Raw genomic sequence first — 24,029 nt, forward strand, 5'->3', positions numbered from 1 at the left:
GAAATGTTCCTCTTTTCAGTATCCAAGTATGTTCCATCAAGGACAAAACTACTACTACCAAAACGTTTTTGAACAATCCCATTATTGTATTTAATCTTTTAAACATCATATACACATTTCAGTATCCTGGACTGGCCCTTATCGCGGATTTGAGGAACCCGATTTTACTAGTTGGTGTAAGAAACCAGGATACCTGTCCATGTGTACATCTTATCCTGGTTTCTGATGATCATTCTGTGACTGAACTCCACCATGACAAACCAATCCCACCAGTAACCGCTGCACATCTTCATCCACTGTCTTCTGGTTCTGTGCGGTGGCAGTGACAGCAGGACACAGGCAAATGTTTAATAATAACGGATGTTTATAATGTGCTGTCGCTCTCGTCTGACGTACTGGTGTGCACGGCTGCAGTAGCCCAAACATTAGCATGTGTGCTGCTGCTACTCTTCCGCTCTGTGCCTCAACCTAACCTGGCGTAGCTGTAACTTTATTCCAGCCACATGATTGGTTTGGCACAATGCTATTCTCATTTTCATTGGCTGTTCGTGTTGTCTGTCAAAACTTGAATGAGTTCTATCGATGTTGTATCGCCAATGTCTTATATTTATATCGAGGAAAATTAATTTATCACCCAGCTCTACTATAAGCCAAAGCCGCCAAAAGCTGCCATAGTTCTACTTCTACTTTAGGTTTTAAAACCATTTATCTTTGTACCTAAGTTAGAATAACCCTCCTAACATAAAGGGAAGGTTTTTAAAGGTTAACTCAGGTGATGAGAGGTTTAAACAACCTTGTTCTTCATCTATATGTCTCTGCCCTAATCTCTGCCTGTCTGCCATGTTTCAATCTTCATATTGTATTTTGTTTTGTGACTCTAACCTCAGGTGTCTTGGAGAGCCATTAACCAGTCGCTGTACTTTGAGACAGATGAAACATGGCCAGGGACATCGATATTGCATGATTCATGCCTGTGGCTTAAGGTTCTAATATTTCTACCAGCCTCTCTGTCTGGCAAAGCCACAGTCACTATTTATCACCTCTATGCCTATGCTGCTGAGATACGTGCTGTACTCCAAAATGTTGTTTTTAGTTACGTGAGTGTGTGTGTGTTTAACTGAAGTATATCACAAATCAAACCTCCACAGGGCTTCGTCCTTGAACAAGCTCCTAAAGCACCGAAGTCAAATGAAAATGGGCATAATCTCATCTGCTTTGTCGACACATGTGAATCCGTCATAGATTGTCCAATTACACCTCACTTTCTTTACTACACAATGGTTTTTAACACAAACATATTTTTTTCAATCTAAAGGTTCAGTGTGTAGAATTTAATGAAATCTAGTGGGGAAGTTGCATGTTGCAGCTGGATACCCCTCACCTTACCCTCCCCTTCCAAAAAAACCTGTGGTAACCTTCAGTTGTCATAATAACCAATCTAGTTTGGACTAATGTAAAAAATATGGCAGCCTCCTTAGAGGGGACCCGCTCCTGATGTAGATATAAAGTATTTCAATATAAAGGCCTATTCTAGAGTAAAGAAAAAACAACATTTTGGAAAACACGCTAGGGAAAACATCACTAGAGTTATTTTATATTCAGTTTCTGCCAATAGATCCATTTCACCTAAATATTACAAACCGAACCTTTAAAGAAACAAGACACTGGAAAGAAAAAATAAGAATAATGAAGTTTCATGAATTTGCCTTTTAAAACATCCAGCATACACCAGTATGATTGATGAAGAGGTGAGTAACATTACTGATCTCTCATTCATAAGTATACATTTACCTGCATTCTCTTAATAATGAAATACAGCAGAGTAGACTGTTGCCTGGAGGCTTTTTCTGATGTGTGACAAAGCACTCCTATAACTTTTCTTCAGTTTTCCATGGTTTTCTTTGTATCTATATTAGGGGTGGGAATTGGCAAAAATCGGACTATTCTACAGTATTGCGATATTTGGGCCACGATTCAATATTATTGCGATTTTTTAACATATTGCGATACAGCAAGTATTGCGATTCGATTCTGCGATATATTGCGATTCATGTCCCCCATATTATTCAAATGCATTACAAAAAATGAAAAAAAAAAAGACTGCTAAACTCACTTCAAATGTCACATTTAATTCTGTGAACAGCATTGTCTTCTACACATTAACTGAAGTGCAAAAACTAAGAAAGGGTAGTGCAAAAACGTTGTCCTTGAACATTCAGGACACAGGACCTTTGTAATTATTTTCTGAATAAGGAGACCTCTCACATGAACGCTGAGCTCCCAGCACATAACTTAAAATTATTGAAATACAATACAGTAACATAAAGCAGGCATAATAGAGTAACATAAACCTGAGAATAATCATATAAATAAGAGTAACTTAGAGCTTCAATCAAATTTTGAAAAATAAATAAAAAAGTGTACTGCTAGAGTCCTGTCCAGTTTTCTGCAAGGTCATGAACCAAAATGTTAAATTCATTTGGGAATATTGGCATTTTTGTTCAGAAAAAGGAGTTGGTCAACATGCTCAGATGTTAAAGTGCTCCTCTGGGCCGTTACTATACCTCCTGCAGTGGAGAACACCCTTTCAGCAGACACACTAGTGCCTGGAATGCTCAGGTATCTTTTAAACTCTGAAACTCTCGTCGTCATGCTTTGCCAGCCAGGGGCTGTTACGTATATAATTAAATATTGCAAATATTGTAAAAAAAAAAATATTAAACATTTTTTTTTTTAAATATTGCAATACTTTGTGCTACTGTATTGATATAATTGCGTGCGCAAAATATCGCGATACTTAACAGAATCGATTTTCCCCCCCACCACTAATCTATATAAGCATCCTCAGCATCCAATCGTAATAAACAAGTATTATTATAATGTAACAATATGGTTTTAGATAGTTGATATATAGAAGAAAATAATGCTGGTTACTGACAAGACTGCGTACTCCTCTGTAATACTGAAAATATGCATTTAAGAGGAAGTCTGCAAGCAGAAGTGATGTTAAAGAACTGTAAAGCTCAGATTGCTTGCGCCCATTAATAAGGTTAATTGTCTTGATGCATCAGGAAAATTGGTGATAAATAAAGACTGAAAAATGAAGGTGATCTGCACGAGGAAACTCAATAGAGGTTATTAAAAAGATTTTGCAGATGTCCTCCTCGTTTTGACAAATATATCTGAATGCAATAGCTGCAGCAGGAGGTATACGACATTAACACCATTTGCGTAATTGACAACAAACAATAATGTCTCATTAACGTCACTTCTAAAGACGCACAATTTAAACGCTCCATTTGCTTTAACCCAACCCCTCCTTTGCTAACTTGTGTCATATCCAGAGGCTGGCTTTGAGCAGTTCCGTGTGGCCGAAAAGGCTCATGGGAGTTGGATGAAGCTCTACCTAGAGGGAAACACCTCTGAGGTGCTGACCAATATGGGGAAAAAGGTCCTAAAGCAGTATCTGGACGCCCTGGCCTCCATGAGCTCGGCTCTCGGCAAGCAGCTGGGCAAGTACGACATGTACTCCATGATTGCAGGCATGGTCTTTGTATTCCAGGTGAGTACAGAAGAAAATAATTCATCCTCCACACTTAAATGATTTGTAACTGATGTGTCTGAGAAAACAAATGGAGCCACGCCTACAATTACAAAGGTTTTTGCGATTAGAGAATTTAGATCGAGATGAAGATGCTTTGGAATAATGGATTCAACTTGTTGCTGTGGTCTGTTCTTGAGAATGTGATACATAACAAACACCCATACAGAATTTCATTACATCTGTGGTCTAAAGTCAAAGTTCACAGGATGTTGTGAAAATGTTACTTTAAGAACGCCTCCAGAGAATCATTTCAAATTTGTGACAAATGTTCACTTAGATACACCGATCAAATAATGAGATTTTGTTGGTTAAAGTTCAAGCTCACAAAACAAGTTTTTGGCCTCTTGAACATGATGCATCAAGTCAGCCTTAAGGCAATTTATTCAAATGTTGACCTATTCTAACTTGATCTCCAAGATAAATTGAATACAACTGCTGTGTGGTTCTTTAATGTAGTGTCAGTTAAAGAAAAGCTTGATCCAAGTTATTAAAAACTTCCCTTCTTCTTCTCTCCATTCTCTCCCCCACTCCTGGCCTTCAAGCTCCTGTTGGTTTTACTGCTGGCAATGCCTGAAGCCCTCAGCGGTGCAGCAGCAGTGGACATCCCCGTCCTTTCATCCCTGCTCTCCCTGCCTTTCTACCTCTTGTGCCTGCTGCTCTCCTCAGTTCACGTCTTGGTGTGCACATCTGCCGAGAGCTCCTGCTACTTCTGCAGCCTCTCCTGGGGTCTTGTGTTCGTTGCTGTTGCCTTCTCCTCTGCGATGTTTTGTATTCTGATCTCCATGGTAACACGCCGACTCCCCCAGGGGACGAAGATTCACGGGAAGGTGAGTTTGTGCGTCTAAATATACCACTCATACACAAAGGTAGAGACTGTGACAGATCTTTTACCTGTGCACAGCTGCATTTAAAGTCTGAACCTTTTTGATTGTTTTATAACAAAGAGGCTTAAAGGGAAAATTGCGCAAAAAAGTCTTATGTTATTGAAACTGTCTTTGGATTCAAAGCTGACTGCTGCTGTTTAGAAGATTCTTTTTTGCTCATGCAAAATACATTTTCACTTCCTTAAGGTAAAGAAACTTTACCTTTGGGACCCTCAGAATTTATTTAAGAGAAAATCCACTAACTTTTTCCAGGCTCGTGGGACTTACCTGTGTTATTTACACCTACTTTGTGATTTAGCAAAGTCTTCACTAATTCAGCTTTATATCACTTGATTGTTCCTTTACCGTGGAAAAAATACCTAATAAAACGTTGTAGATTTTCTTGGATCAATGACAATCTTTTCAGTGAGTGCCTTTTAGTTGATTTTAGAACAGCATTCAAGTTAATCTAACAGTGTATATTGGTATGCACACCTTGTGTTTGTAATGGAAAATAGAATAAACATTAGGTTTAATGCCATAAGTTACCCTGAATATGTTGAGCATATTAATATAAGCCTACGGATCTGTAAAAAGAGAAAGTAAGAGTTTTGTTCAAACTCCTGAACTTTACTGCTGAGGAACATCACAATGTGAGCTGCTACACTGCCAGTTCAACGTCCCAGAGGTCACAGGCTCCCATTGTTTTCCAAATCCATAAAAAAAATGAATAATGTTATATCTCCTCACTGTGCTTACATACAATATAAAAGCATTATATCAATATATATTGAGCTTTATTTATATCGCTATTGATGAAATTATACTGCAATAATTATTGAAATAGTTTATTGCCCTGCCCGAGTTAATTATGGAAGTTTTATGGAAGTCAGTACAGCAGTGGGATTCTCTTTATATCACTTGAAACTATTTGGCAAGCAGTTTGATCTTCGTCAATAAAACCAAATTGAAAACAATGGTAACATTTGGCCTAACTCTGCAATAAAAATTACTTTTAGCAGTGGAAAAATAAAAACTTTATGGAAAATTTCCACAACTTTGTAGTGATGTTTCCACTTTCGCCATCACTTCTACAAAGGTAGACCACATAGTACTTGATGCCAGATTTCTACCATAATCAACTGTATAAGATAACGTGTGCTGAACCTGCACTGCTCAAATAAAATCATATATTAAGCATTAAAAATGTCAAGGGGAACAGTCATTACTCTACCATGGCACCATAAACCTCCAAAGTTGATGTACAAAGTAGTATATTGAAAAGGACCTCCACAAACAAAAGTAAATGCCAGATATATATAGATTACTCTTTTAAATTTTAGCAATCAATCAGATGTAGCAGGAAAAGCGCTTCAGAAGGTGGACGCTCTCAGCCTTTAGTGTTTGTTTGAATTGGCCTAAAAGATGAGTTGCCTTTGCTGCTGCATCTCTTTGCTCACAGTAATTTAAAGGTTACATCTCATTTCTCTTCCGCAAACTTCAAGAAAGTGCTGACACGGCGAAAAAAAGTCTGAGGAATTCCACGGACCATTAATTTGGGCAAAGAAATAAACGTCCATATCTATACACTGGAGCATGTGGTGGGTACAGTGCTATGGATGTTTCTGTGACTCAGTGGAAAGAACTCCGGATTATTTTGTGTTTGAGTTTAATGCCACATAAATGTCAATGTGCACATACCTCAGAGAGCTTTTGGACACATAAAGAGAAATATGTCTCCTCACTGAGAGTCACATTCTTAAGAAATTACCATACTTTCACTGGGAATGTAATAGAAAGTTGTTGTGAACAAAATTAATGCATCTATTTGGAAAGATTTTAACGATACCTATTTTTTCTGAAGTGACGATATGTTCAGGTAAAAAATGTTCCTTCCCACCACCAATTGCAATACCTGGACTTTGCATATCGGTCAATGTCAAGTACCAATCGGATGCCAGTGCATAAAAAAGCTACTTAGAAAAAAGCTGCCTGCTACTCGCCCTGTGTGGAAGTGATGATTGCTATCATTGTTGTATGGCCGTGGCTCAGGTTAAACCCTTTGGTAAACAAATACATTGTACAATACACAGAGAATGACAGAGAACTTATTTTATTATCTAGTTTAACGTAACTGAAAAATAACACAAATAAATGAATAAATACATCTAAGAATAAACAGTTACTTCCTTTAAATAGCTGTTAAATGCTGCCACATTTTTTAATTGAAGACATTTAGGTAGTTACACCATTTGAAACTGAAGTATTGCATACAGTCCACGTCACTTTTACTTGTGGGACATTCCAGGCTGAAATATTTCTAAATTGCTGATATTATAGTTGGGTCTATCTAAAGCTACATTATCAGCAAATAACTTATTCGCAGCTACTGTTTTGGAGCAATGAAGGAGAAGTGGTTTACCAATACAGAAAATTGCAGTTTTATCTTGAGGAAACTAATATATTTAATGACATGTTATCGGATCAGTACATAGATTTGCTCACTTGCCAATGCCCAACCAGTATTTTCAGCAGTATCTGAAGAATTTTCTGACGTCTCTAGAACACGAAATCTAGGACCACGAAATAAAAGGGAACTAATCCTTTTCTGGTAGTTATGGCCATTACTAATGATTGATTTCATATTTATTTGACATTTCACTTTTTCTTTTGATTAACTAATCAATTATTCATCAAATATCACACGAATAATAATTTAATAATTATCCCAACTATATTGAAGTTACAAATCCTCAAAGCAGAACCTCAGATTTGAGAAGAATGAGGGAAACACTTGTATTAACGAGTCTCAGTTGTTCTTGTATATATAAGTTCATATATATATATATATATATATATATATATATATATATATATATATATATATATATATATATATATATAATATTATTTACTTCAGCTCTTGCTGACATCCTCACCAAGAAGCTTGAAGTACAAAAGTTGCATCTCAGTATTATCCACTATGGGAGGGAGCAGATAACAACAGTTTACTATAAGTCATGTCAGGATTGTTATTATCTTTGTGAGAGTGGAGTCTCCAGTCACATCTTATCCCAGTGCCAGTGCCAAGGTGGCACCTCTCAACACAAAACATAATTCTTACAGGGCACAGTCACTAAGGCTATGTGAGGCGTAATAATGATAATAAACTTTATATGTATAACACCTTTCATACAAGAAATGCAGCTCAATGTGCTTTACACATAATATAGATTAAAACAATTAAACATGTTAAAATGTTATTCATATAAGAGAGCAGTAACATAAAAACATTTAAAAGAAAAGAAAATAACAAAGAGTTAAAAAGTGTGGGCAAGTGCAAGATCTAGTTAAAGACTGAAGAGAAGAGAAATGTTTTAAGTTTTATTTTAAAGATGTTTACTGAACGTGCTTCTCTGATATCTAGCTGCTCCACAACTTTGGAGCATAATTTACTAAAGCTGCATTTGTGATGTTCTTTCAGCAATATTTCAACATTAGATAAATTATACACAATGTTAAAGCTATCAAAAAATGCAGTAAATCACATAAGCTGGAACCAGAGAAAATGTAAATCGTGTGAATGTAGGGCTTGATGAATAACCTATGATTAATCGATTAGTAATGTGGCCCTGGAGTCCCTGTTTATATTTACCGACTTACGTTAAGAAAGTTTATTTATTAAATCAATATGAAAAAAAGAGAATGTTCAGAAGAATTTGGCAGACAATTTAAATGAAGCAGATTATATAGGCTCCTAACACTATATATTAATGCATAATAAGATGTAATCTGTCAATTATAAAACCTTAAAGTCTACAAACTCTACAGTCACTGAATTAGCTTATGACAGGCTTCAGTTTCAATTTGAGTTTCATGTCAAAATGAAATCTTATAATGTGTGCTCATCCACTAAGTACCGTTGTGAATAAAACAAAGACATATTCCTACACACAAAGTAAGTTGATGAGATTCCTTGCTAACTCCCATACCTTTTGAACGATACTCCATGGATATACAAGTTGCAGTAACTCAACGTTTTGTGTTTTTAAGTGAAGTCAAAACAGACCAACTTCTTAAAATAAGTTTTAAACTACATCTAACAATCTTTTTATGCTGAAAATGTTCTTGATTTTAAGCTTTACTCACTGACCCCATGAAAAATAAATAAATTTTGGTCTGAATCCTGTTAAAGATATATTTTATTTGGTCTTTCAGCGTCTTATATTGACCCTTAGCTGATGTTTAAATCAACTTATTTATTAATGTAAAAGCAATAAATTGTTTTTTTCTCTCCCATCTGGCATTATATTAGTGTACAGATTTCCTCTTTTGTACCATGACGTGTTTTATATCTTGTTCCAGAAACAGTGATTAAAAGTTTACAGTCAGGGCCCAAATCTTTATCTCTGCAATAACCTGTGTGAAGAGGAAATACAATTAATGTCCTCGACCTCGGGACTGACAAAACCCATTTTGTTATGGAGATTAAGGAATGAAGCTGTTTCATCGTGTTACTGTCGGTAATGAATTTAAGAGAAAAAGGTTTAAAAGATCTTTATTACAGGAGGAGAATAAATGTGCTTGTGCCAATCAGACATCTTCTTGGACAGTTTCCAGCTGCCTTTCAATTTACTTTACTGCCTTGAAATAAAGTTGGAGTTGCCATTAAAGAGAAAAAAAGAAAATATCGCAGGAGAAAGTTTGTCAATGAAAGAAGGAAACAATGCAAAATTATCAACAGCCGTGTGCAGTGTTGTTAGATTATGTAATCACCTCAATCAGTGTGGAGCTTCGCCTGGTTTGGCTTGACAAATGACTGCATTATGGGCGGCATCCAAAACTTTTATTAGAGGTATCTTGATTAGTTTCTCTGCACGACGGAATGAGGTCAAGAAACTGGAAGATTAAGCACATTTAACCACAAAAATGTGATTAGGATTCCAGCTGAATGAATTTTAACAAGAAGTGAGTGTACTTTATTTAAATAGGTAGTTTCTATGGTTACAAGTGGGGGAATATTTGAAAAGAGGAAATTGGCGAAAACTGAAATGACAAGAGTGAAATTCGTGCAATATTAAAAAGTTAAAGCCTCCTTAGTAAATGCCTATATGACGTGTTAGGAGCACATTTAACTTTGAGAATAATAAAATAGTTTAATAAGTTCTCGTTTTTTTTGACTAAGAGAAAATAACTACTGTATACTTAAATTCATTTTATTTTTGCCTTAAATATATATAAATAAAAATAAAAAAAACACTACAGGATGTTTGGGGCCATATCTCCGTTAATACCAGACATAGAGACATATGTCAGACATATTTAAGGCAAAAATAGAATGAATTTGCAAAATATGATTATTCATTTTCTTTTGAAGAGGTGGATGAATAATAATTCTATAATAAAAATATTTTTTATATGATGTTTATATATAAGTCATCATACAGTTGTGTATCTTAGTGTAGCATAAAGAATTCTGGCAAATAGCTAATCCAAATTTACTGATCACAGGTTAATATCTTGTTTTTTGATTCATTGATTGTTTTTCGAGGAAACAGCTGAAGAATTAGAACAACAGTGTGTCATTTTTTGTCATGTTCTGGACAGTTTCTCAGGCTGATGACACAAAAGACCAGTAGTGGTATTTCTATAAAAATTATTCTCTGACTGACTGATATGTTTGTATTTCTTTGTTTGAACTTGAGTGGCTGACTTTTGACCAAAGTATTTTAAGTTGTAGTTACCTCTCAAATGGAGACTAGTTTAATCTGCTCTGGATGAAAGTGTGTTTTTGATATCCTGTTTGGATGGGCGTCCTCTTAATTCAGCAATATTTTACCTCCACTAAGGAGGTTTTGTCTTCATTTAAATTTGTCTGTTTGTTACTTAGTAGGATTACACACAAAAAATAATGGACTAAATATCTTAAGATTTTTATAGCGAGTGTGACCCAAGTAAAATCCTGTTAGAATTTAAAGCGTATCCAGGAGTTCTATTTATTTTTTTATTTTTTACAAGGCGAGATATTTTGCTTAAAGTAAAGAAAAACTCTGCCTTAACAGCAGCGTGCATAAATTGTATTGGTTGTGTACCCGCAGATTGTAAATGCAAATGCTTCCTCAAAAATTAAGGAACATATCTTGTATTCAGTACCACATACCTATATATCGAAACAGTGCAATGAATACAATAAGTTTGGAAAGACTAAAGGAAACATGAGACCTTTTGCTTTTGAATTTTCACAATTTGACAACCACTGGAGGAGAGAAAGAGACTATCAGGGAGCTGAGAAAAAGCACATTGCAGCTCCCACAGGGCCATGACATGAAGTTAGAGGTATATAGGAAATCAACTCTGTTGTCAGATATCCAACGATGGCTCAGAAGGAACAGGCTCTATTGCACCAAAGACTTGATTCATTCCTAATATACACCTCTATTTTTCAGCATTTCCAGCTTTACATAATTCAATGTCTCAGTGTTTATACAATGGGTATCAAACATTGTCCAGAAAGTTCATCTTAGCACTGTAGCAGGAGTTAAACAAAAGTCTGGCACTTGCTTTCCATCTCACAAACAGGAGCAAAAGTCACAGCATGTTGTATTGAAGGTTTAGTCTTTAAAATGTTGTGACATGTAGTGGTGCATGTTGCAGCTGAATCCCATTCGCCTGTAGTTTTGTAACAGGAAAAACTAGAACTGTATGAAACAGTCCAGTCCCCCAGTGAAATGAGTACAGTGGCCTGAAGGTCGTACATGTACAGGCTCAGCTCTCTCCTCGTCTTCAAGGTGAACAGTGTATTTGGAAGCTGTTTGTCGGGATAAAATCTTGCTGCCGAAATAAGAGGTTGGCTGAACTTCATTTCAACTTGCTTTTAATGCTAATGTGCTTTGAGCAGATACTTTTTGCATAAGTGATTGGACAAATACTGATCTTAACAATTTGATCTGGAACTATACATGAGTAAACCTTTATTTAACCAGGAACTCTATACATCATAAACAGCAGTCTTGATGGTGTCTATTTGTATCTTTATATCTGTTTGAAATCTTTGAGTGTTAAATGATGTGCATGCGATAAGAGAGCACGTATCAGTGTCTGCAGATTGGACTGTTTTGTTATGAAGTACATGGGTCATTCAGTTCTTAGATTAGTTTTATTTCAGGATTGGAAATAGATTGGTATGAATCTCCCAAGCAGTAGTTTGATCCAACCAATTATCCCACTGAGTTGAACAATAACATTCTGATTGCCAGTAGATATTACGCCTGTGGGAGTGGTAGTTGCATTTCTTACACCACATACTACACAAAGTCTTAAGGTAAATAGATGTGTTGATGCAAATAACTTAATCAAGACCTCTTTGCAAAATCCCATGGAAATCCCAGCGAAGAAACAAACAGATCCGAGCAAAAATGTGACATCTTCTTCAGAATGAAATTTACAAATGTTGGGTAGCATGTAACCGGTTTTTCACGCACTTTTATTCTTTCTTTATAGTCTCCACTGAGGAGCAGCGGCAGTGAGTGGTCACTCTCGGAGCTGGATGTGTTGCTGCTGGCGGGCACCGTTGGACACACTCTCAGCTTGGCGGCCAGCAGCTTCGTAGAGGAGGAGCACCAAACCTGGTACTTTCTCCTCAGCACCCTCTGCCTCGCCATCTTCCAGGATGTGTGCCGCAAGTACTTCAGAGAGCAGAGTGGCTCGCGAGATGAGGAAGAAGAGCTTATCCTGCCCTCCAAAGACGGTCACCCCTCTACTCCCCCTAAGGCAGAGATGTACTCCGAGAAGTGGTTAGCATTAGCCACGCCGCCCTTCACTCTGCTCTGCTGCCGGCTGCTGCGCTCGCTCAACCAGACCGGGGTACAATGGGCTCATCTTCCTGATGTTGGACATTGGCTTAACAGGTTGGCTTTACCAATCCTCTAACATTACTACACAAATCTGAATTAGAGAAACATACAATAAAAAGTTCCAAGTATATTCAATAAAACCAGTTAATTTCAATCAACTAATCCTAAATACAGACAATATTTTGAGAAGAAAAAAGTATCAATAATATATTTTCATATAGCAGCTTTTTCATGTGTCCATTACTATTTTATTATAGTTATTTATATATATATATATATATATTCAGCTAAAGATTTTTTTCTCCTAGTGTATTTCCTCCTGTTGATATCTTCATATGTCACTTTTCATGACTGTGTTGCCAGTGCCTGCCTCATCGCCCCTGGGCCAATCACACGCCTCCAGCCTGTTATTGTAAAACCAAAACAATTAGCTGAAAGACACTAAAAATCGCTGAGTGGTACTGCAGGGCCGTTTAATAATTATCCGTGTTTAGACTCATACATAGTCATCTGTTGTTATTACACATATATTGGTTAGAGCCTATTTAACTAAGAATTATCGGAGTAGATAATGGATGGATGGATGCATCAAGTCTTGTCCAGCGTGATACACTGGCTTGTGAACTTATCAGAATTTCCTTGAGAGCATTATGATTCCTAAGATGTTCATTAGAGAGAAGACACACCTCTGTTTATATAGCATGAAGAGTGGTGTGACTCTGTCTTTAGTTTCTCTGAAGTTCCTTTTAGATAACACAAAATACATTTTACTCGTAAAGTAATTATATTTAAGTTAAAATGTGCATCTGAACATCTCTACAAAAGGTTCTACAAAAAAAATCTTTATTATGTTGTTTGTTCAGCCAAACAATATTGTGTTGTAGAGGTGATGTTTTCAGTGCAGTTAAGTTAATGTGAATGTTTCACTGTTGGAAGTAGTTTTCCTCAGTCATGCAGGGATAGATTCATAATTAAAAGTCAGAGACACCAATTTGTTCCCTAAGACAGTAGCCTTCCTCAGTAGATGAGAATGCAGTGCAGCGACAAGTTGCTCAATTCCCATTTGTCTCTCCGCCTACATTTAAGTGTGAGAGATCAATAGAACAAGTTCAGGCGAGGCTGGTTGAGTGAAATACATCGGGAAATTACTCATGTTAACTAAATAAGTCTCTGAATTATTTGGTCCTCACACACACTAAAGGGAAACAATAGGGTGTTAACCAGCACTTCCTCTGGCCCTGTTCAGACTTGTTGTTATCATCCGTCCTGACTGATCCAATCACAAGTGGTCAGAGCTAAGTTCTGGTCTGAGTGCACCCTAGTGCATCCTTAGATCCAATCATTTGGAGATGATCTCGGAAGCAGGCAGCCACATTCTTTTCGTTGTTTGAAATCAAATGTACAGTATCCTGGGCTAATATGAAGAACCATTTCAGCTGATGCCCTCTGACCTGCTACAGTTTAAACGTATCTTTTTGCTTCGTACATTTGTTAATGTCATGACACACACACAACCACACTACATTGTGCCTAGACACATCTGTTAACTCAGACTGGGTAGAAAAGCAACATCATTTGATCTTAATGAACACAAATTAAATGAATGTTTATTTGCATGCAGAACGGGGAAGTGAGTTTGATCACAAATGGTCCCATATTTTTATTATTATTAAGCCAGCTGTGAACCGATGAAATGTTCTCTGACAATCTGACAGGACCCTCCACTTACCATTCTGAAAAAACAAGAGTTAGAAGGGAACATTGTCTTCTGCTCCGACTGTAGAATAACTATGATTTCTGTTAAACTAAGACTGGGTATGTTTTGTCACCAGCACAAGTGCAAGGGGTTATGGTTTGCTTCTTTAACATGCATTCCATTTTGGAGTAGAGATGTGAATTCTGACCTTTTCCCTGTCTGGTTCTTGCCCCTCAACCCTCCCTCAACTACCTGTGGCTTAGATAATGAGATCTAGGCGGCGTAACACCTCATCTTGTCTCAAAGTACCCAACTTCAGCTGCCGAGTGATCCAGCTAACGGCTAAATACACAGCGTCTATTCAACTTTGATATGTCCTTTGAGGGCTAATTTCCTGTCTGTGCTCAGTGCGGTGTAGTTTCACACTGAATAGACTCAAATCCAGGGAACAATTTAAGATCCCTGATGCTTTAAACTTTAAACTACTGCTGGGTGATATGATTGACAGTGTTTTATCTCATCAAAAAGTTTGCTCCTACTCAGGGAAATCTTCTTCAAGGTTTAGTCTTTGTTTTTGTGTTTTTATTTCGAATTATTATTTTTTTATCACTTAAATCATTTTCACACATCCTATAATTTTTGGCTAAAAGAAATGAATGTGTAGGAAGATGTTACACAGACATGGTAGATATGGATTAACTTGAGTTTGAGATTTCCAACTGCCGTTTTATATGAGACTGCGTGGTCTTTTCTTTACCTCATGACTTTCTGTCTCTGTCTGTCATTATGTTGTAGCTCTGAACACAAGGTGGTTATCTCCCTGCTGGCGGCTTTCTGTTTGGTTCTTATCTACCTCCTGGTTCAAAGACGGTGCTCATGGGTCTCCAAGGTCGCCCTCGCTCTCGGACTTCTGGGCGTCTACAGCTACCGGGCAGCTGTCGGCAACGTCTTGTTTCCCTGGCAACATTCTGGCCGTACCCCATCCAAGTAAGTTTTTTGTGAAACCCCAGGGCCATGTTTTCATTCACTGTAACAGTTGGCATATTGCTCTCCCCTGTTAGTGGGCTAATTTAAACTGCCAGGTTGTGCTGTGATCCAGTTGAGCGTGCAGACTACAGCGCTGCTGGTGACAACTGGGACAAACACTCAGACCCACATCGTTTTAACTGTGATGATGAACTGATGTACCCTTTTTTTCTTTCTTGCTTTACATATATCTTACATTTTTCACATCACAGAGAGGTAAGCTGCTTTATGTGAGCACAGACTGAGCAGAGAAATTGAAAGGGTAATATATCACCATGAAGAGAATTGGAATAATAGTTTTAAGGATTTGCTTTTCATTTGTCTTGAAAAGAAAGTTTTTTTGCCTTTCATGAGGAAACTGCAAAACTAGGCATTGTTCACCAATGCTGAGCAATGAAAAGGTCACTAAGTGGAGGGTCTGTAAGTATATAGACACTCCATATGTGCAATATATAGTACATGCTGGGAAGTGAAATTGGAAATCTCAATGCCTGTTAGAAAGCAAAGCTTTTGATTCACCAGTACATCTACATTCCACCCCTCAAATCAGACATCCGGGGGGGAAGTAGTAGTAGTCCCGCTGCTCCTTTATGTAGCAAGGGGACAGTTTAGTTGGTTTGGGCATCTAGTCAGGATGCCTCATGGGCACCTTCAGTTGGAGGTTTGTGCAACTGAGATGTGAGAAATCACAGGAAGGGTTACATACGCCATCTTGCCTGGGAACATCTCGGGATCCCCCATGAAGAGCTAGAAAGCGTAGCTAGGAAGATGAATGTCTGGGATACCCTACCTGGCGTGCTGACTCTGGGACACAAACAAACGCCTGTTAGTGCTGGACTGTAACTGGAGCCATCATCAGATCAAAAATTGTATTCATCCTTGGTTATATGAACAAATACCTAGACCAAATATTTAATGTTGGGTAGCATTCTAAAAGGCATCTACACACAAACAAAACTCGGCACGGTGGAACAGTGTTTAGCACTGTCGCCTGACAGCACCAAGGTTCTGGGTTGAACATGACAGCCAGTAGGGACCTTAGTGTGTAGTTTGCATGTTATCTCCGTGTCTGTGTGGGTTCTCCGACTTCCTCCCCCCAAAACAACATGCAGCTTGAGTTCATTGGAAGCTCTAAATTTCTCATAAGTTGCTCTCCACCTCTCGCCCAATGTGAGTTAGGATTGTCTCAGCCCCCTGGTGACCCATACATAGTAGATAGATGGATGAACAGGACAAATATTGCACTCACAATATAACATCAGCATGTAAGCAATCTGGTCTTAGCATTAAGCTAAAAACACTTTTTATTTTATTTTCTTAAAATTAACATTTTGTAGAAGAGTTTGGATTTCTTGAATCTGCAAATGTACTGAAACCTTCAAAGTTTTTTCTTGTGGGTAAGAATCTCCTCATCTACTCATTTGATCTAATCCGTAACCCTCTCGTGTCCAGTTTTTGGAGACTTGAGTGTCCTTGATTTGCGTCTTAAAATAGATTTGCCCTCTCTGGGATTTATTCCTTTTTACACTGTGTGTGTGTGTGTGTGTGTGTGTGTGTGTGTGTGTGTGTGTGTGTGTGTGTGTGTGTGTGTGTGTGTGTGTGTGTGTGTGTGTGTGTGTGTGTGTGTGTGTGTGTGTGTGTGTGTGTGTGTGTGTGTGTGTGTGTGTGTGTGTGTGTGTGTGTGTGTGTGTGTGAGAGAGATCCCTCAGAACAATTTATATGTAATAGCAGTAGTTACCATAGTTCAAAGAATGGGAATCAACAGTGTTTGAGCCCCTAACTGTGGTAATTTTTCACTCTGCAGGCTGTAGGTTGGCTCAGAGTTATCTGCTACTAACCCCCGTCAGAAAATAATGAGTGTGCACGGCTGCACAGAGTTCTCCTCTCTTGTTTCCCCGACTTCCCTTCATCTACCACCAGTACCTGGCCTTCCCTAACCTTTCCTGTTCTCCTTGGCAGCCTCTCCTACTCGCTGACCTAATTAAAAGCTCAACCTCTCACCCTTACTCATACGAAGACACCTGAACTGAAGCCACACAGGGACCATGGCTCCTTATGATGAGCTATGTGATTGACAAGGTTGACGGCTGACCCAGTCCTTCAGATTTTTCTTCAGACTTAAACAAGTTGATCATTAAGGTGGTCCGCCTCCGAGATGTATTTGAGATTTAGTCCACACTGCTTTTTATTCTGTAGAGCTAAGACCAACTTTAGTTTTGGACCTTAAAGGTAAGGTTAGTACGTTTTTTTTATCTAATTGTTAAAATTCTCTTCACATCCCGATAGCCATAAATAAATAAAGTTGTCTGGTAAAAACAGGCCCTTGCAGGACTGTATCAAACGGGAACAATCATTTCATTAGGACTGGATTATGATTGGCTGGTGTACCTGTCTGTCACTTACAGACCTGCCTGCCTGTGTGCACCCTGCCCGTGCGTGTACTGAGCATCTCACTGAGACATAAACCGCTGAAGCAGAGCCGACAGCAAGAAGTTAGTGAGCTAGTCCCCGAAAAGTCGGCTTCCAGCTGTTGTCAGGCAGTGTGTGTTCATGTGGGCGTAGCTTTGACGAGGAGAAGGGGTGGGATATATTAGTTTCATATTTTTCAAAGTGTAGCCTGCTCTTGCTAACTTTTTCTCGATCACCAACCCTAGCTTTAAGACAGTAACACAGAGTCCGTGTTGGAAGCTGAATTTTGTTTGCTGGGTAAGAAGAACATATATATTTGTGCCTTCCACTAAAATAATGCTTTGATTGTGGGTTTGTGGTTTGCAACTGCTGAGTTGTTGGAATCAAATAATGTGGTGTATTTCCCGTGGGTCAGATTTTTTATTTTTTCATCCCTTGATTTGGTATTTTTAAAGAGCTCAGTTGGATTTCTGATCATTTCAGATACAATATCAAAGCAGTTTCTCTTTTTTTCTGAAGTTAAAAATCCCCCCAAAAAGCGGCACCTTTTCACTTTCTCACTGCTGTTCTTTTCATTTTTACCATAACATGAATATAGAGAGGAATGACTTTGTATAATGACCCTTTTCAAAGTCGGCTCTTCCTGTGTTACTTTTTCTGTGTTTTTATCACTCCTCAGTCCCCTCCTTTCCTTCCCTTTGTGCCAAAGATCTAATTGTGCTGTTGCATCTTTCAAAATGGCTAATGGTTTGAGAGCCGCCGACGCTTCTCACTTTAAACGGTTCAAAGAGATAGTTGGATTGATGTCACTGTGGATACAGTTTGTCTCTCTCTCTCTTTCTGTGTTTCTGTCTCTCCCGCACACACACCCTTCCTCATGGCATCAGAAAAGAACCTAAAAATAGACTCGCTGTCAACTGACAGGAAAGACATGCACTTTGAATCAGTTTTATTTCACAGGATATTGAGAAATCATCAATAATACCGGCGTACTAACAGCACAAAACAAACATAAATCAAGGTAACATAAAAGATTAAGCAAATTAAATTCTCTGAAGAGGAGCTCCAATAGGAAGTAGCTGAACATCAAAGCAGCCAGCTGAGGGCCCAACCTGTCGGAGTCTGTCTACATCAGAGCCACAGTTTGTCGCAGTCTCTCTCAGCCGTCTGTCTTCATGGCACAACTTCTACCAAACATAAAGCCAGAAAGGAAGTATTTATGTTTTTGTTTTCTTTTGTGTATGTGTGTGTGTGTGTGTGTTTGTATGTATGTATGTGTTCCACTCCTGCACAAAACATGACCCATTTTATCATGCACTGCTTTATCTATGAAGGGGCTGTTGTGCAGGTTCCCAATTTAAAAATATTCATGCATACCGATCCTGTTTAAAAATGGAAATGTATTCAGACTTGTCCCAAAACACCTGTGAACCCCCGCCACACACACACACACACACAGCCAGAGAGTAACACACACATAATTCAGTTTTCTCTTTTATTAACCGAGGCGAGGGGTGACTAATTTTATAATGTTGTTTCAAGTATTTCCTATGTCGTCCACACTATATCAGTGGTAACAATTAACAAAGTCTTATCCTCCTCTGACTTCAGTCCATTGTTTATAAAACTGCTTTGGTCTCAATCCCACTGCTGTTGTGCTTTTCTTTTTAATCAAACATAAGGCTGCCAGTAAGGCAGATATATCGATCCAGTGGTTTGTTTTGTAATTAGATGTTTAGTCTGTTACCATTGCTCCAAAGTCTGCCACTTATTCCCAGTGGCACCTCAGTAGTGGCCACTTCGACGTACTCAGTTTAATCCCACAAAAGTCCAGGTCTCAGGCGCAGTGGGCAGACCCTCATCGTTGTCAGCTCTCGTCTGGCAGTGAATTACTTGCTTTGGTTGATTTACTCCAAGTGTTAGCCTGATGCAGGTGATTGATGAAGGGTTATACCAAACATGTCGAGGGGATTGGCCATCGTCTTACCTTTTCTTATTCACTTTCTGGAACACAAGCGCTTGTTTCCAAGGTAACAGGCTGTGTCTCTGTACCACAGCATGACAAGCTACTATTTTCTGTCCAGTGTTACTTCTGTCAACATGACACAGTGCAGCAAGTAAGATTGATTTGACTAGCCATACTCCCTCTATCATGTAAAGTGGAGGATATCTCCCTTAAGCAGTTTTCAGACATCACCTGCGGAGGAACTCTGAACAATTGGGAGCTTCTCCTCAGTTTTCCTTTCACACATGCTCAATGCAGCAGGAGATTCTCTGCTCAGACGCGTTCACAACAGCAGCGAATCCTCTGAAGGATTCAGGTGAGGGTTGGTGCAGCAGGCAGAGGCAGGATGTAACTTATTATTTCAGCTGCAGAGATCACAGGTTTTGTTAACAGCACATTGACAACGGTCTCCTCCCTGAACGCCATAAAGTCTCTTCACATCTTCATCTGTCTCTACGTGTGGGAATTTTTTTCAATTTTCATGTTAGAAACGTCATCAATACCGCCATCCGCACCCCACCACCCCAACCCTCTGTGAATCCTGCAGGGACTTTCTGCTGTGAGCTCACCTTGAACTCCGCTGGAGTTCCTGCAGACTTTACACTACGGCCAGGAGAAACTCCGGAGGCTCTCATTCGCACAAAACATTCGTCGTAAAACATATTCCCCTAATGGATTTAAAATGCTCAAATCGAACTCTACACCTTCCCTCCTCATTTAATGACTGGGATCTATGCATTTGTTAATATCGCTCTGCCTATGCCTCCCAGTCTCCCCACCCAGCTACTGAGCCCCACTTACAAGTTGTCAGGATTGGTTTCTTAGATCAATCATATAAAAGGAACAAGGGGTAAAAAAAAAAATGGTATTCTCACTGATGATGCGTGTCCCGTATTATAAAAGGGACACCAAAGGGAATGTGTTTTGGACACACTTTTAGCACTCACCATTTTCTATGTAGACTCACCTCACTAAATAATCTTTGATTAATGAATCCATTTGGGCTACAGTGTTACTGTATCTGCTTTAATGAACGTTTAATGACTGGCCTTGTCTTATTAATCTGATCGTGACACTGTGAAACAGAACTGAAAACTTGACTCTTTTCAGAGCTTAGTTTAGTTCTCAAATCCAAGAGATCTCAACACATTATGCCAAAAAACCTTAGCATTACTCTTAAGGCTTAATATACTCTGGTTAAAAAACATTATCACAGCATTATTAATATTATTTTGTTAATTGTTCTGAGCTTACTGTGACCTCGGCCCTTGCCTTCTGGTCTGAACGACAGCCTGCCATACGACAATTAAAGAACTCTTACAAAATCCTTTTACCATATGACACTAATATATATCTGAGGATTATTTTTATAGGATTTGACGTTCAATGACTTAAAAATTCCCTGTGCTGAAAGCTGGCAGGAACAAAAACTCCCTCTAGACTGGAGCTTCAAAACACTTTGCATACTGCCAACAAATAAAAAATGCAGCATTATTAACCCAGCATTTGCCATTGTTTTTCTGTCTGTTTGCTTGCTTACATCTTTCTTGTGGAAAACCATGACTTAATTGTTAATGTCCATCACAAGCCTTCGAACTTCCAGTGGACTGAAGGGATGATAGAGCAGGGACATAAGGGTTGGCAGAAGTGCTGTTTGTATAGTGCCTTTGTAGTTGCTGCTCGTCTGGAGAGATGGATGATAATCAGAGATTTCATATAATTTAACTTATGAGTGGAAATTTTGAGGAATCTGCTGCAAAGCTGTCTCATTTACAAGTTGAACTGTAGAGAAAATGTGATGTACTATAATCAGGAGGCTTAATATTGCAGCAACCACTTTTGGGAGTGCTGCAGATGGGGACATGACATAAACAAAAAATAGCCCTTATTGTTTAGACAAGAAGTCGCGCTCGTGATATCTACTTTTGCAATTTCAAAGCAAGAAATGCCTCCCACCATCAGACATTTGTTTCAGTGTCTAGAAAGTGTTTGTTGTTTCCAGCTGATGTGGATTTATCCTCCTGTCTTTCAGGGTCAAATACACAAGTTTCACAAGGGAAGCCATGTAAATCTCATATGTTTCTTTTTTCTCCTCACTCAGCTTCCTTCGTGTAAGGCATAGTTGTAAAAATAACATAAAACATAAAATGCATGACACAGTGCTGGCTGTTAAACACAAACTTGTCGGGACGGAAAGATTAGTTTGTAATTCTCTCCATTTCTCCACCATGCAAACCAGTTTAGTGAGCCCGGCAGCTGGAAATCCATCACTGTCCTCTCATAGAATCAAATCCAGGCTAGGATTCTCCGCTTTGCCTTTGCATAAAATAATGATGAATACAATCCCTGCCATATTGTTAGGGGAGTTGTGAATAATATAGAATAGTGCTGTATGGAGCATATTATTCTGCTCCTTCCCCCTGTTGGAACAGGTTTCCATAAAACACACTGATAAATAATACATATCCAATACTTGCTCAACTCCTTCAGGGTCCGCTATTATCCTGTGGCGCTCGTGCAGCTTTGACTGCTTCCTGCTGCACGAGAGGGATCCTTTTACACTGTGATATGGTTTTGAGGTGAAGCATCATCATCATAATGTCTGGACTTCGATCCTCTGAATGTATAAATAGCTTCTGAATGGCTGTAGACTCATGCATGAAAACAGTAATATTTCTTTGTGGCTTTATGTTTGGTAGAAAATGTACCATAAATACCAGAAGCTACTTTAAAGGAACACAGGGCTGGGTATTATGGCCAAGGGTTATATAAAGATATAATATTCCATATTAGTCGATATCAATTATTATCACAATAAATGTCACATTATTATTTCTTTTAAGTTTAAAGAAATGTTTTTCGTCTGAGTGAAGGTTTTGGCTTTAAACTCTTCTTTATGAGCAGAGAGAAAACACTTGATAAACAGCAATTGGACAAGTCTGAGTTAGATCATATGTATACATATATTAACATGCTCTTAAAAAATCTATGAATAAGTCAGAATGAATCTCAGTTCACTCGTCTCGCCTGTAGTACCGTGTCCGCTTGTAGCATGTGAGATATCGTGGTGCTTTGAGGGCTACTCTCCACTGGGCTACTTCATTATATCTTTAATTATGGTGTAAGTGTAAGTGATTGCAGAACTTGATTATTCCTGCATATCTGTTGGACTTGACTTTTTAAATTTCATTCATTATGGTCTTAAAAAGTCTTAGTCATAACTTGCAGAAACCCTGTATGAGGAAGAAAGAGAAAATCTTATTTAGATCAATGTTTTTTGTGGCAAATCTGTTTATTAAAAATCTTTACTGTATGGAGGGTTTGTTATTGATGATTATCTTTGTTAGTTTTTATTCCAGTTTTATTTGAAATGTTAAAAAATCTCTATTTAACTAATGTTGTATTTCTCTTGTTTGTATAGATATATAGTTATTAATAGTTTCTTGAAAAATGAATGAAGTTTAAAAGAGAACTCTCAGTTTCCCTGAGGCTGTGACTCCCTGAAAATTCAATGACTCCCTAAACTTCATTAGCTCTTAATGCTCTTTATTTCCCCCCCAATCCATTATAGACTATTATATAACAATCTATCATTGCCACAGCTCTTACTACCCATTTGTTGTCTGATTGTGTTTTATAATGGCTAATTTACCCTTTAATTTCTCCCTCTTTGGACAAATGTTAATACATGTAAATTAATTAAAGGGCAGATTTGAGGGGAAGAAATGTTTTCATTTAAGTGTCTGTGGATAAGAGCATATGCTGAATGCCTGTAATGGAAATTAGACTAAAATGTAATTGCCTTCATAATCGAAAGCACTTTCCCTAAAGCTTACATTTTTGGAGCATATAAATGATGTATAGTTGGAAAAGGATTTTTGTGTAGTAAGCCTTTTAGATGGAGAAGAACCTTGGTGAAACTTTTTTAACCTTGTAGGAGCTTTAGACGTTAGCCCCAGATTCACTGTCATGCACCACAGGGGATACATTATAGAGGACTCTTGGATTGCATCACCTCTTGTCCACCTCATTTATATCAGTGAGTGTAGAATAACATTAAAACCTTCCCGTATTTGAATGGATTAGTTCACTTACTCCATGCTGTACTATGATCACCTTCCCTTTTTTGCCATCCATGTACATTTTCAGCCAGAAATATTCTGTATATTCAGAAATATTCAGAAATAGATCAAGAAACACGTTCTTTCCATTCATCCATCCATCAATAACTTCATCAAGTTATGTTTTTGTCTGAGTTTGTGAGTTAGCAGCATTACGCAAAATCTACTGGATGGATTTCATACATTTTCGTGAAGGGGTGGAGCATCACCCAAGGAAGACACCATTCAATGTTGATGTCGATCAGGAGCCTGATTCAAGATTTTTTATTTTCACTTTCTTTCACATTGTGAGATTGCATTTTTCAACATAGTTGTTGATTTCTCAGAGATTCATGGGTCACAGATCAATAATAGTTTTTTCACTTTCATTAACATTGTTAGACTTGGTGATTTTTCTTCATGTTCAAAATCAGGCATGTGTAGAGTGCATATATCTATGAACATGTGACATT

At 38.1% G+C, this 24,029-nt stretch overlaps 1 protein-coding gene across 1 annotated transcript in view; it reads left to right on the plus strand.

Annotated features, from left to right (window-relative positions):
- pigg (phosphatidylinositol glycan anchor biosynthesis class G (EMM blood group)) overlaps nucleotides 1-24,029 on the plus strand; it is a 64,954-nt gene that overhangs the window by 23,979 nt on the left and 16,946 nt on the right. Inside the window, exons 7-10 of the mRNA XM_061080041.1 lie at nucleotides 3,345-3,562; nucleotides 4,147-4,431; nucleotides 11,968-12,374; nucleotides 14,812-15,003. Of these exons, the coding sequence (XP_060936024.1) occupies nucleotides 3,345-3,562; nucleotides 4,147-4,431; nucleotides 11,968-12,374; nucleotides 14,812-15,003 (1,102 nt within the window). The remainder of the gene's footprint in view (nucleotides 1-3,344; nucleotides 3,563-4,146; nucleotides 4,432-11,967; nucleotides 12,375-14,811; nucleotides 15,004-24,029) is intronic.

Source organism: Limanda limanda, chromosome 10, assembly GCF_963576545.1.
Source record: "Limanda limanda chromosome 10, fLimLim1.1, whole genome shotgun sequence".
Lineage (NCBI taxonomy): Eukaryota > Metazoa > Chordata > Actinopteri > Pleuronectiformes > Pleuronectidae > Limanda > Limanda limanda.